We start from the raw sequence: 12,810 nt of genomic DNA, 5'->3' as shown, positions 1-12,810 counted from the left end.
ATAATATAATAATGTAATATAATATAAATAAATAATATAATTTTATAATAATGCCATTTAATATAATATAATTTTGATATAATATATATTTCATATAATATAATTTTAATATAATTTTAGTATAATTTTAATATTATAATATAATATAATCTAGTATAACATAATATAGTGTAATATAGTATAATATAATAATGTAATATAAATGTGAATAATATAATTTTATAATAATGCCATTTAATATAATATATTTTAATATATTTTAATAATATAATATAATATAATATAATATAATATAATATAATATAATATAATATAATATAATATAATATAATATAATATAATATAATATAATATAATATCAGCCTTCTGAGAACTTGGAGTCAATTCTCACCTTGTCCTGGGACCCACAACAACCCCACAATAATTAATAACCACAGGTTGGCCCTGCTGCCCATGCTCCAGCCCCAAACACAGGCTCTTCCTCAGCTTTGAGCTTGATTTTGGGGCTTGTCACACCCCCAGGTGGTGGCAGTTCTGTGCCTGTCACTGCAATGACCTCACCAAGAGCTGCTGGGCTTGGCTGTCCTCAGAATGTGACACTGGGGCTGCAGCAGGGGGGTTTCATTTTTTTTGTAAAGGAAAAAAAACCTTCCTGTGCTTTTGGAAAAGAATCAGCCCTTTAAAAGGCTGACTGGGAGCACTAGAGGTCTGTCAGTCCCAGGAGAGTTCACTGATCTTGGCTGAATTCATTTGCAGCAAGGCACTAACCTAGTTTGAGCTCTGCTCTGGTTTTCCATCACTGAGTGGCTTCTGGAGTTTGTCTGGCTGAGTACCAGAGACTTAAACTCTTTAGATTGCTGCCTGTGAATCCACAGTTATTTTCCCCCTGTGTTTGACACATTTTTGTCATGCTTATCCAGGGGATCTGCAGTGAAAGCTGAAGTTCAGGTCTCTTGTTAACAAGAGTTTTCTCCTTGACCCTTCCTCTCTTTCTCTTTCAGTGCCAGGTGGGTGGGAAACTCACTACAGCTGCTGCTCTGGAGCTGTGGGGTCACCAGGCTGCCAGGTTGCTAAAGTAAGTGATGGAACAACACCTCTTTATTCTCTGTGACATTTGTGCCCTGCTCACAGTGGCAGTGGCTGGGAAATCCTTGCTTAAGCCTTTAGAAGAACAGTGGCTTCCCTTAAGGGGATAAAACAAGTGCAACTTAATTTTTTTTTTTTGCTCTGCAGTGGTAGGAAAATCCAGTATTTGACACTCAGCTGTCTGGAGTGGGCTGGGTTCATTTATCCTGATCATTTATCATCTGCTTGAGGGACATAGAAAAGCTCATGTTCTTCAGTGAATCACAGAAGGAATGAGAAATAAGGGATTTCCTTTTAAGCAGCAGTTTCATGGCCTTGGCAACAGTGCCAAACCCATCTTCCCATCTTTTCCTTTCCAGATTCCTATTCTAAGATAACTTTATCCTGGTGGACAGATCTTTTCTCACAAGTTTTGTTGATTATAATGAGGGGAAGAACCTTCCCAAGGAGCCTGTTGTAACTCCAAAATATCACAAAACTTCTTTCGAGGGAGCCCAGCACTAGAAAAAGAATGAAAAAGCTTCTCAGGTGTGGAGTTTGATGGAGCAGAGGGTCTGGGTACCTTTGCACAGGTGCTTTTTTCTTTCCCTTAGGCAGCAGGAGAGTTGGTGTGCCACCCCACATTCCCAGTCTGTCCTGTGCCTTTCTCCCAGGTCTCTGGGCATGTTCCTTGTCATTGTTTTGGTGGCATTTTTATATCTGGCAACTGCCACACAGGGGAGAACCAAAAGCTAGAGGTAGAAGGTGATTCTGGGCAAAATTAAAGGTTTGTTACAATTTATTTGTTTACACCATAAAAGCCTGCCCTGCACAGTTGGATTGGATGACATCAGGTTATTACTTTTTGTTCTTTTCCACATGAATTTAGGATTTTTAAAAAATCAGCTGCTCTGGGCGCCCTGTGCCAGGGCCTGCCCACCCTGCCAGGGAACAATTCCTGATTCCCAATCTCCCATCCAGCCCTGCCCTGTGGCAGTGGGAGCCATTCCCTGTGTCCTGTCCTTCCATACCAGTATTAAAAAGTCTCTCTCCCTCCTTTTTATAAGCCCCCAGTTTTCACAGCACCTTTTGGTAGATTCAAGATTGAATCCACAGCCTGCTCAGCATCAGAGCATGCAGTGAAATTTTTGGATATTAGGGTTTTAGGGAGCACAGAATCCTTCAGTTTTGAAGAAATGCTTTGAAAACAGAAAATATTTGTAATGAGACACCATTCTCAGTAACTGGAGCAGTAAGCTGGTCAGAAAACTTGTGTGTGTCCAAGCACAGGGCTGGGAAATCTTTGTTTAAGCCTTTAGCAGAACAGTGGCTTCCCTTAAATGGATAAATCAAGTGCAACTTAAATTGTTTTGCCCTGCAGTGGTGGGAAAACCCAGAATTTGGCACTCAGCTGTGTGAGTGAGCTGGGTTTGCTGCAGTTAGGCAGGGAGGCAGGAGATGGCAGGAGGGAGCTGTGCTGCTCCAGGGAGCCTGCAGAGGCTGCTCTTTGTGCTTCCTCAAAAACAGGAGCAACTTCCCTGCCCTCCTCCCAGCCAGGAAGATTTGGGCATTTTCATGACAACAAAATACCTAATGGGGTTTTTTTTTCACTCACTGCTCAGTTGTGTTGTGTCACAGAGGGAGGGAAGGGCTGAAGCTGCCAGGGAGAAGTGTTTGGTGTCTCCTGGCTGCTGAGCTGCTCTCCCCAATCCCTCAGCAGAGCAGTTCCATGCCATGGGTGCAGAGTGGACAAGTGCAGCTGTGATCCATGAGGCCTTTGAGCAGTGCTGGCTGTGGAATCTGGGAGAGATTGGCCTCAATGTTGGCCCAGCTGCCTCATTAACTTCAGATGATGCAGTTCCTGTGCTCTGGCTGTACCTGCAGCAGTGACCTGTGCAGGAAAATATGCAAATCCTGCTTTGGTTTCCTCTCTGCCCACACATGGCAGCTTTACAAGGGCCTCAGTTCCTCCTCTCTCCAGCCTTTAATCCTGGGACAAACCAGAACAGTTTCATTCTTTGTAGGGTGAGACCTTTGGGAAGCTCTGTCCTGTGCTGGGCACTGCTGAGGCCCCACCTCAAATCCTGGGCACAGTTTGGGCTCCTCATGACAAGAAGGATCTGAAGGGGCTGGAGCATGTCCAGAGATGGGAACAGAGCTGGGAAGGGTCTGGAGCACCAGGAGAGGCTGAGGGAGCTGGGAGGGGGCTCAGGGGGGACCTTGTGGCTCTGCACAGCTCCTGACAGGAGGGGACAGCCCAGGGAACAGGGACAGGAGGAGAGGGAACGGCCTCAGGATGTGCCAGTGGAGGTTTAGGTGGGATATTGGGAAAATTTCTTCACTGAAAGGTTTGTAAAGCATTGGAAGGGGCTGCCCAGGACAGTTGTGGAGTCACCATCCCTGGGAGTGTTCAGGAAGCTTGTGGGTGTGGCACTTGGGGACATGGTTTAGTGGTGACCATGGTGGGGCTGCTGGGTTGGCTTGATGACCCTGGCAGTCCTTTCCAGCCTTAAGGATTCAGTGATTCCTTGGTTTTGGATATGGCAAAGGAGGCTGTGCCCAGGTTGCTGTGGTTGTACACAGGTACATGGAGATTTAGGGACAGGCAAAACTTCAGCACAACAAAAACCCCACTGGGGAATAAGGGAGGGAGAGCATCACCTCTGGGTGTGGTGCAGCTTGGTTTTACCAAAACCATGTCAGCAGGCAAAAGGGCAGTCCCAGCTCTGCCTTGCTCTCTGTTACCTGTTCCTGCTTCCTCTTTAAGCTTCCTCCAGCTCAGATCCCCTGCTTGCCAGGAGGGTTTCAGGGTAACCAGTGGGATCTGAGCTGTGGAGGAGTGTGGGAGTACCTGTGTTACAACAGCAGCTCAGTCATGCGCTGGCTAAAACCACTTGTGAAATCACTCCCTGAGTTTTCCTGCTGGATCTTGTTGACCCTGGAGCTGGGAACAATGCAGAGTGCTTGGAAATGCCCATTATTGCCTCAAGTCCTGGTGGGCTGGAGCTGCTGTGGGTGTGGCTGGCTGGGTGTGGGTGCACACATTGCTCTGGAGTCTTGTCAGAGCTCAGTGCATCCCTCTGGGTGTCCAGAGTTGCTGAGGACCCCATCAGGGGGCTCAGAGACCCTGGCACACAGCCCAGAGCACCTGGGGATTTGATTTTGACCCCTGGAGCAAGTTACCAGCTTTGTATGAGGAACTGAAATTCACAGAGGTTTGAATGGTGTAGTAACAAAATGATCACAGGGTGAAAATGTAGATTTTAGGATTTTTGGTATGGGGGTTATGGGGACAAGATGGAGGAACTTGGGCATGTCCAGCCTTTCTCCTTCTTCTTGTTCTCTATTTTCTGCAGTGATGTTGGCACTTTGGGATTGGTTTAGAGTAGAAGCTCACTGTCTAACACAGGTGATAGGTATTGGGAATTAAGTGTAAATATGTTATACGTAGTTTGTAGTATAAAAGACAACACAGAGAGTGCCTGTGGCTGCCCTGCTGAGCAGACCTTGGCTGGGCAGAAAGAAAATTTTATAGATAAGAATTGATAAACAACTTCAAGACAGAAAAGTGAAGAGTCCAGACTCATTCTTCAGTCGTGTGGGCTGAAGCAGAGACACCCTGCACATCTCGGGGCAGCAATTAACAACCAAAAACCCAAGAGAGTCTGGGTTTAGGATCCTGCACCTGGCCTTGTCTTGGCCACAGGAACCAGGAGCTGGAGTTCCAGCAGAGCCAGGCCTCAGTGTGGCCCTTCCTGACTAATTCTCCTCCAGATTGAAAGCTCCCTCTCCCCAGACATGTCCTGCTCCTCCATGTGCTGTCAGTGCGATGCCACCAGCCCTGACGTGCCACTGGAATCAGGGCTGCCCATGGTGTGTTTGCTGTGGTTGTGAACCTCTCAAAACTTATTCCTCATTAAGAAATCATTAAAACCCTACTTTTGTTGAAGTGGAGGTTTGTTGCAGTGGGCTCTTTGGCTTCTTGTTCCCATGCTCACCAGCTGTCTCTCTTTTCCTCTCAGCAACACGTGCACGATGGGCGCAAGGAGAGCCTGGATGGTTTTGTCAAGACTTTTGAGAAGCTGCCCACAACTGATGGCTACCCTGGGATCTATGCCTTAGACTGTGAAATGGTGGGTCCAAAGCCAAAACAAAGCTTTTTGGGGCTGCCTGAGGTGTGACACAAGTGGCTGGAGGGAAGCTGCTTGCTGACCTGATTCTCTCTGTTCTGAATATTGGTGCTGGAGGTGCAAATGAGCTCTTATTGATTGCTGTGTTTGGCTTGAGGGCTGTGCAGCCCTGGCAGGCTCTGACTGGCCCATGCTGGGCAGTGCTGCTGCCTGGCCTTGCTGCACCAAATGTTTTGGATTTTTTTGGGGCATTTAGGCTTTTTGTTTTTGGGCATTTTGGACATTTTGGGAGTTGCAGCCCTTGAGTGAGGGGCTCCACTGATCCCACACTGTTCTGGCCTGTGCCTCTCATCACATCTGCCCTGTTCTTGCAGTGCTACACTAAGCAAGGACTGGAGCTGACAAGAGTGACTGTGATCAACTCAGAGCTGAAGGTGGTGTATGACACCTTTGTCAAGCCAGACTCCAAGGTGGTGGATTACAACACCAGGTGAGGAGGGTCTCCCTTGGCACAGAGCTTTGTGCTCTCTCAGGAACTTGTTGAAACTCCACTGACCACCACTCCGTAAGGGCTGAGGGGCTTTGAGGTGTTTCTTCAGGTGAAGGAACAGAACCTGTTTTGTGCTGTTGCTGTGCAGGTTCTCAGGTGTGACAGAAGAGGACCTGGAGAACACGAGCATCACCCTGCGAGATGTCCAAGCCGTCCTCCTGAACATGTTCAGTGCAGACACCATTCTGATAGGGCACAGCTTGGAAAGCGACTTATTTGCACTAAAGGTAACTTGGGCTCTCCCTCCACATCTCCCTGGGCTGCTTTCCCACCCTGGGGGTGTTAGGTGGGATTTAGGAGCAGTTTAATTCCAAGGATCGGGGGGGTGGCCTCACCTCAGATCCTGTGTGCAGTTTTGGGCACCACAATATAAAAAAGCTATGTACCCATTAGAGAGTGTCCAGAGGAGCTGTGAGGATGGGGAAGGGTCTGGAGGGGCTTCATAAGGAGCAGCTGAGGGCTCTTGGTATGTTCAGCCTAGAGGAGACTGAGAGGAGACTCATGTGGTCTTCAGCATCCTCATGGGGGAAGAGGAGGGGCAGGGGCTGATCTTTTCACTCTCATGACCAGACACAGGAGCCCAGCAAGGGCTGCAGCTGTGCCAGGCCTTGGCATGGAGCTCAGGGCAAGGTTCTGCCCCCCGAGGCTGCTGGGCACTGCCCAGGCTGCCCAGGGAATGGTGCCAAGGCTGCCAGAGCTGCAGGAGCTCCCAGGGCTGCTCAGGGTGGGGGTGTTGGGGTGGCTGTGCAGGGACAGGGCTGGGATCAATGATCCCTGAGGGTCCCTTCCCACTGAGCACATTCCAGGATTCCGTGGTCTGTCCAGTCTCTGAGCCTGTGTGGAGCTGGCTGTGCTGGCAGTGCAGGCAGTGGGGTCGTGTCTGTCACTCCTGGTGTCACCTGAACTCTCAGTGGCTGCTGCTGCCCAGGGTGACAGAGCTGGACAGGGCTCTGAGCAGCCTGGGCTGCTGGAAGGTGGAACAGGATGGTCCCTAAGGTCTCTCCCAACCCAAACTATTCCATGATTCTGTGACTGATCCCGAATAATTTGCCTCTCACCCCTGCCTGATCTGTTCTCTGTTCTGTGCCAGCTTTTCTAGGAATTGTGGTGTTACTTTGGTGAAATTATTTTTACCTTTTACCTGTCCTGTTTCCTGCCTGGCCCTCAGCAGCCTGGTGTGCCCAGGGCCCTGCCAGGGTGTGTGTCCTGCACTGAGGGGTTTGTCCTGGCTCACCAGGAGAGCATGTGGCAGGCAGGAGCCAAGTCTTTGTGCTCACATGCCAGAACTGCCCTCAGCCATTCTTTGTCCCACACCTCTCCTGCTGAAGCCTCTGTGGCTGCCAGCTCCCAGGGCTGGGCTGGCTTGGAAGCAGGAGCTTTTAATGCCTGTAAAACACTTTACCTCTCCGTGGCACCCTTTATCCCAGCCTTGGAGAGGCTTCATCATAATCAGAAAGACATTATTTCCAGTTAGATCAGCTCGAGATGACTGCCTTGGCCTCTTAGAGGCTTGATTTTCTCTCAGCACCACAGCTGCTGCCAAGAGGAGGAGCCCAGAGCAGTGTGGGGTGTCACAGCAGAATGGCCCAGGGCTGTGGCACTAAAGCCATATCTCACTAATGGCTGTGGCAACTTCCAAGTGCTGATGGCATTTCAAGTTTTATTTAAGGCTTTATTATCCTGTTTCCTCACTCTTCCTGATCTACATAAGTAATTACCAGTGTGTCTGGGAGGGTGCCAGGGCTGAGTGCAGGCCAGGGAAGATTATCCATAACATTGGCAGTTTTATATTCTGAGGAGAGGAGCAGGTTGTTCCTGTTGAAGTGCAGTTGTGGAGCTGTTCCTGATGGAGTTATGGGTTGTCCTGCAGCATGAGCTGGTGCCTGGGGGCAGAGAGGAGAGGGGATTATCAGGGTCCTGTTGGAGTTATCCCTGTTGGGACAGGACACAGGTTTATCTCTTATGCTCTGCCCTTCACTGCTGTGCTCAGGATGTGGGATTGCCCTCACCCACATTCCTCCAGCTCCCACTGAATGCAGCTCATGACAGCAGAGAATTCATCTTGTTTTAACCTGAGAGGAAGAAATCAGTGTTAAAAAAGGCAAAGCCAGCCTGGCCTGTGATTTATGGACTTTTCAGGTGGGGCCTTTTGGCTGTCCCCAGCCCCCTTGGTGCAGGGCAGGGAGCGCTTTGACCTGGTCAGCATCCCCAGTTTCTCCAGCTTGGTGACAATTCAGAGCTGAGCTGTTGGATGAGAGGGCTGGAGCCAGGCTGGCACTGCTGGGCCTGCTCACCTGGACAGGAGAAGGCTCCAGGGACACCTCAGAGCCCCTTTTGGGGCCTGAAGGGGCTCCAGGAGAGCTGCAGAGGGACTGGGGACAAGGCCTGCAGGGACAGGACACAGGGAATGGCTCCCACTGCCACAGGGCAGGGCTGGGTGGGAGATTGGGAATCAGGAATTGTGGAATCCATCCCTGGAATGGATTTCCCAGAGCAGCTGTGGCTGGCCCTGGATCCCTGGCAGTGCCCAAGGCCAGGCTGGACAGGGCTGGGAGCAGCCTGGGATAGGGGAAGATGTCCCTGCCATGGCACTGGATGGAGTAGAAGCCCTTTAAAAAGTCCCAACTCAAAACACTCTCTGATATGATTCAGTGATAGAATTTCCCTCTCCCATTCCATCCTTGCTGAGCTGGTGCTGGTTAAAAACTTCCTGTTGAGTCACTGCTGGTGGATGGGAGGATTTGGGGTTGGTTTGCACCCTGAAGGCCAGGCAGCATTGGGATGTACATCCTGCTTTGTCATGTGTGCACATCCTGCCCACTTCTGTCCCAGAATGGTTGGGTTGGAAGGCACCACAAAGATTACCCAGTTCCGATGGGCAGGGTGCCCCTCACCAGCCTGAGAAGCAGCTGGAAGGTTGCTGCAGCTCCCACAGGGACTGTTGTGCTGTCAGCTGGTTCTTCAGTTTCATTTTTAATTGGGAAATACTCCAGAGCTATTCCAGCTTCTCCAGGCTGGGGGGTTTAGGATTGGCCTGTCCCACTGGATCAGCCCCAATCTCTGCTGAGACTCAGGAAACCTCCTGAGTGTGAGGTTCCAGGGCTGTGGGGCTGGCACAGCAGTGGGAATGCTGTGTGCCCACACCCTGCATGGGTGCCCACATCCAGCCAGAGCCTCCTGCCAGACTGGTTGGGCTGGAAGCTGCACAGAGCACCGCACTGAGCCCAGAGCTGACCAGGAGGTTCCTGATCCCCAGGAGAACCTGTCCCTGTGGGAATGGGGTCTAACCCTGTTGTTGTGCTCCTCCCCAGCTGATCCATGGCACTGTGGTGGACACAGCCATCGTGTTCCCCCACCGCCTGGGGCTGCCCTACAAGCGGGCGCTGCGCACGCTGATGGCCGACTACCTCAAACGCATCATCCAGGACAATGGTGAGACCTGAGGGACCTCCTGGCTGTGCTCTCCTCAGCCCTGCCTTCCTCTGCTCTCCCCAGCCCTCCTGACACTGTGTTTTCTGCCCTGCATGTGTGTGTGGTGTAAGGAACCTCAGCCACAGTTCATTTGTCTGACCCCTGTTCCAAGGGCAGAGCTCTCCCTGTGCTGAGTGGGACCAAGGAAGGCATGTGGGAAGGATGAGGGTGGTTCTACTAAGGTCAGGTCCTGCCCTCCCTTCTCTCTCTGCTCAACTGGGATGGACCCTCCTGTTGGAAGTGGGGCCTGTTCCTTCCTGTCATTCTAAACACTGCTGGGGAAGCTCCCAGCTGTTCCATAGCTGATGGTGTCAGGCTCAAACCCAGCAAAAATTGTGGGTTTAGTGGAGAAAAATACATGTTTAGTGTTGGGAGTGGTCAGCCTGGAGAAGAGAAGGCTTTGGGGACTCCTTAAAGTCCTGAAGGGGCTTCAGGAGAGCTGCAGAGGGACTGGGGACAGGGGATGGAGGGACAGGACACAGAGAATGGCTTCCCACTTAAAGAAGTGGAATTTAGATGGGAAAAAATCCCATTTAGATGGGATATTGGGCAGGAGTTGTTCCCTGGCAGAGCTGGGCCTGCTCACCTGGACAAGAGAAGGCTCCAGGGACACCTCAGAGCCCCTTTTGGGGCCTGAAGGGGCTCCAGGAGAGCTGCAGAGGGACTGGGGACAAGGCCTGCAGGGACAGGACACAGGGAATGGCTCCCACTGCCAGAGGGCAGGGCTGGGTGGGAGATTGGGAATCAGGAATTGTGGAATCCATCCCTGGAATGGATTTCCCAGAGCAGCTGTGGGTGCCCCTGGATCCCTGGCAGTGCCCAAGGCCAGGCTGGACAGGGCTGGGAGCACCTGGGACAGTGGGAGGTGTCCCTGCCATGGCAGGGGTGGCACTGGATGGCCTTGAACAAACCATAAACCACAAACCATTCTGTGATTGTGTGGAATCCTTTCAATCCCAGCTGTGCTCAGGGGGCTCCCAGGTGTGGCTGTGGCTGCAGGGCCAGGGAGGAGCTGCCTCTGCCTGGGGAGCTCCCTGGGCTGGGCTGAGCAGGCAGAGGGGTCAGTGGCACTGTGTTTGTGTCCCCAGTGGAAGGACACGACTCCAGTGAGGATGCCAGAGCCTGCATGGAGCTGATGGTGTGGAAGATCAGAGAGGATGCCAAGGTGAAGCGATGACCTCGTGTGGTGTCTCTGCCGTTCTCCTGCACCTCTGGAAGAAGCAGTGCAATAAATGCCCACAGCCACTCTGTCCCCCGTGCCAGCAGCATGTTCCTGCTCCCCACCACCCCAGCAGGACTCCTGCACTCACACCTGCAGCCCCCCTGCCCAGCTGGTGGCTCTCAGATCCTCAGGCTCCACCTGAGGGATTCTCTGTGGTCCAAGCTCTGCCTTTTGGGCCTGGCAAGGTGTTTGGAGTAGCACAACCAGAACTTGTTGGTTCCTAGGAGAAGCTTGTTAGAGGTAGGTTGGAGATGTGCAGAAGGATCTTTCTGGTTCAGTTAAAGGTAGATTGTTTACTTTTTTTTTTTTTTTTTCTCTCCCAAATGTAACTTAAATTGCCTCTGTACTCCAAAGCAGTGTTTGGAGAGGGGGGAGATGGAAGAAGGTTGGGCAGGAAGCTGTGAGGGGATTGTGGAGCTGGTGTGGGAAGCAAGAGCTGAGGATCAAGCACTTGGGAAGGGATCCTGGTGCAGTCCCACAGTGGAGCTGCAGGAGAGGGAGGCTCTGAAGGACAGGAATGAGGTGGGATCTGGGAATTGGCACCTGGTTCTGCAGGCAGTGCAAAGGGGAAACCACCAGTGTCTCCCCTTGCCCAGACCTCAGGGAGCCACGAGGCAGGCAGGGACAAACAGCTCCAGAGCCAGGGAGAGGCTGCACCCCATCACTGCAGGGTGGGACAGGGATCCTTCCCTCACCCTCAGCTGCCAGCAGGGCCCGGGTGAGCTTGTGCTCAGGGAACAAGGTTTTTGGGGGTTACACCTAAGGGTGGCCTCAGCAGAGTGCAGGACTCCCCACCAGGCTGGCCCTGCTGCAAGGACTTGGCCCAGGCAAAAGCAATAGGGGAAAATTTCACCTATTTCTTCAAAATTCCTTCATTTCACCTCATTCACATGTTGGGATTCTGCAGAGAGTGAGGGACCCAGCTGTGTGTGTGGCACTGCTGGGTGTCACTGTCACTGGGGTGACTGGGTGGCCCTGGTGGCTCCCTCTGGGGACAGCAGAGCTGAGGGGAGCAATCCCCATGGAGCCCATGGTCTCTCAGCTGGGCTCAGGGAGCACCTTCACCCCAGAGCAGGGACCCTGAGCCCCCCTGGCAGCACTGGAGTTGTGTCCCTGTGTCCCTTGGTGGCTGCTGTGTCCCTGGCTGTGTCAGTCTGGGGACAGAGGAGCTGCTGGGCTCTGGTTCCTGTCAGAGCCAGGTCCTGCTCACTGCTTTGTGCCCCTGCTGGGCTCAGGGTCTGGGGACAGCTCTGTGTCCCCTGCAGGTCCTGCTGAGCTGGCCCAGCTGTGGGCTGGGGTCCAGGACAGGGATGTCCCTGCTGCAGGGCTGGGGTCAGGACAGGGATGTCCCTGCTCCAGCCCCTCTCTGGCCCTGGTGGACTCTCCCATCCCACTGCTGCCCTCGGAGGCAGGGAGGGGATTCCTCTGCCAGGCTCTGCAGGAGATCCAGGAGCAGTGGGGCTCTACAGACTCCTGCTGCTGCTGAGCCCATCCTTGTTCCCTCTGGCAGTTCCTCACCCCAGGTTTTGGGGATGCAGCTCCCCCAGTGCTCCACATGCAGCTCTGCTCCTTCCCTGCCTTGGGAGCCCTTGGGCTGTCCCTGTGTCCCAGTGCCTGCAGGGACAGAGCTGCTCCTGCCCAGGCTGTGGGACAGACAGTTCAGTGCCTCACAGCTGGGGAGGGAAGGTTTGTTCTGTTTCTGCCTCTTTGCCACGTTTATCCCCCGTTTATCTTCACCCCTGGCTGCAGGGATGGAATGTCCCTGGAGCAGAGCTGGCTCTTGCCTCTTGCCTGTTCCTCACAGGCAGCTCCTGCTCCTTCCCAGCCTCCCACAGCAGCTCCTGCCCTGGCACAGCCATGGGCACACCGTGCTGTGTCCTGCTCTGCAGCTTTGGCTCCATCCTCCATCCTTTCCCCATGGTCAGCCTAAACCGAGGCTGTTGGGGTGGGGGTGAGGGGGTGTCTGTGTCAAGGGATGTCCCTGGGAGGGTGGAACCACATCCATGGGTGTGCTCAGAGCCTGTCCTGGCCCAGGGCTGCCATCACCCCCCCAGGCACCAGAGGTTTGGTTGGGTTGTACAGAACGATTGTAACCTGTAACTTTTTGTAATTGTTTTTAATAAAAGAGTGTTGACTAGATGCACATCCCCGAGTCTGTGACTGCTCTGCCTGCTGGTGCGTTGGGGAGGGGGGGAGCTGGAGACATCCTGGGGCTGGGAGGGGCTGGACAGGCTTCCCAGGAGATCCTTCCCAAGCTGCAGAAGACCTGGAGAAGACCTTGGACGTTCAGCATGTCCAAGGTGCTGCGCCTGGGTCTGGGCAATCCCAGCCCTGAGCACAGCCTGGGGATGAGCTCAGGGAGAGCAGCCCTG

At 52.5% G+C, this 12,810-nt stretch overlaps 1 protein-coding gene across 2 annotated transcripts in view; it reads left to right on the top strand.

The window, feature by feature from the left end:
• Positions 1–12,583, top strand: part of REXO1 (RNA exonuclease 1 homolog) — a 51,042-nt gene extending 38,459 nt beyond the window's left edge. For both annotated transcript variants that reach the window (XM_059489710.1, XM_059489711.1), the window contains exons 11-16: positions 1,002–1,075; positions 5,088–5,198; positions 5,570–5,685; positions 5,834–5,972; positions 9,057–9,177; positions 10,305–12,583. In XM_059489710.1, coding sequence (XP_059345693.1) covers positions 1,002–1,075; positions 5,088–5,198; positions 5,570–5,685; positions 5,834–5,972; positions 9,057–9,177; positions 10,305–10,393 — 650 coding nt within the window. In that variant the 3' untranslated portion in view covers positions 10,394–12,583. The remainder of the gene's footprint in view (positions 1–1,001; positions 1,076–5,087; positions 5,199–5,569; positions 5,686–5,833; positions 5,973–9,056; positions 9,178–10,304) is intronic.
• The last annotated feature ends 227 nt before the right edge of the window (positions 12,584–12,810 follow it).

The sequence above is a fragment of the Ammospiza nelsoni genome, chromosome 27 (genome assembly GCF_027579445.1).
Source record: "Ammospiza nelsoni isolate bAmmNel1 chromosome 27, bAmmNel1.pri, whole genome shotgun sequence".
NCBI classification, from domain to species: domain Eukaryota; kingdom Metazoa; phylum Chordata; class Aves; order Passeriformes; family Passerellidae; genus Ammospiza; species Ammospiza nelsoni.
Note: the sequence above shows the minus strand (reverse complement) of the source record. Positions and strands in the feature narration are given on the sequence as shown.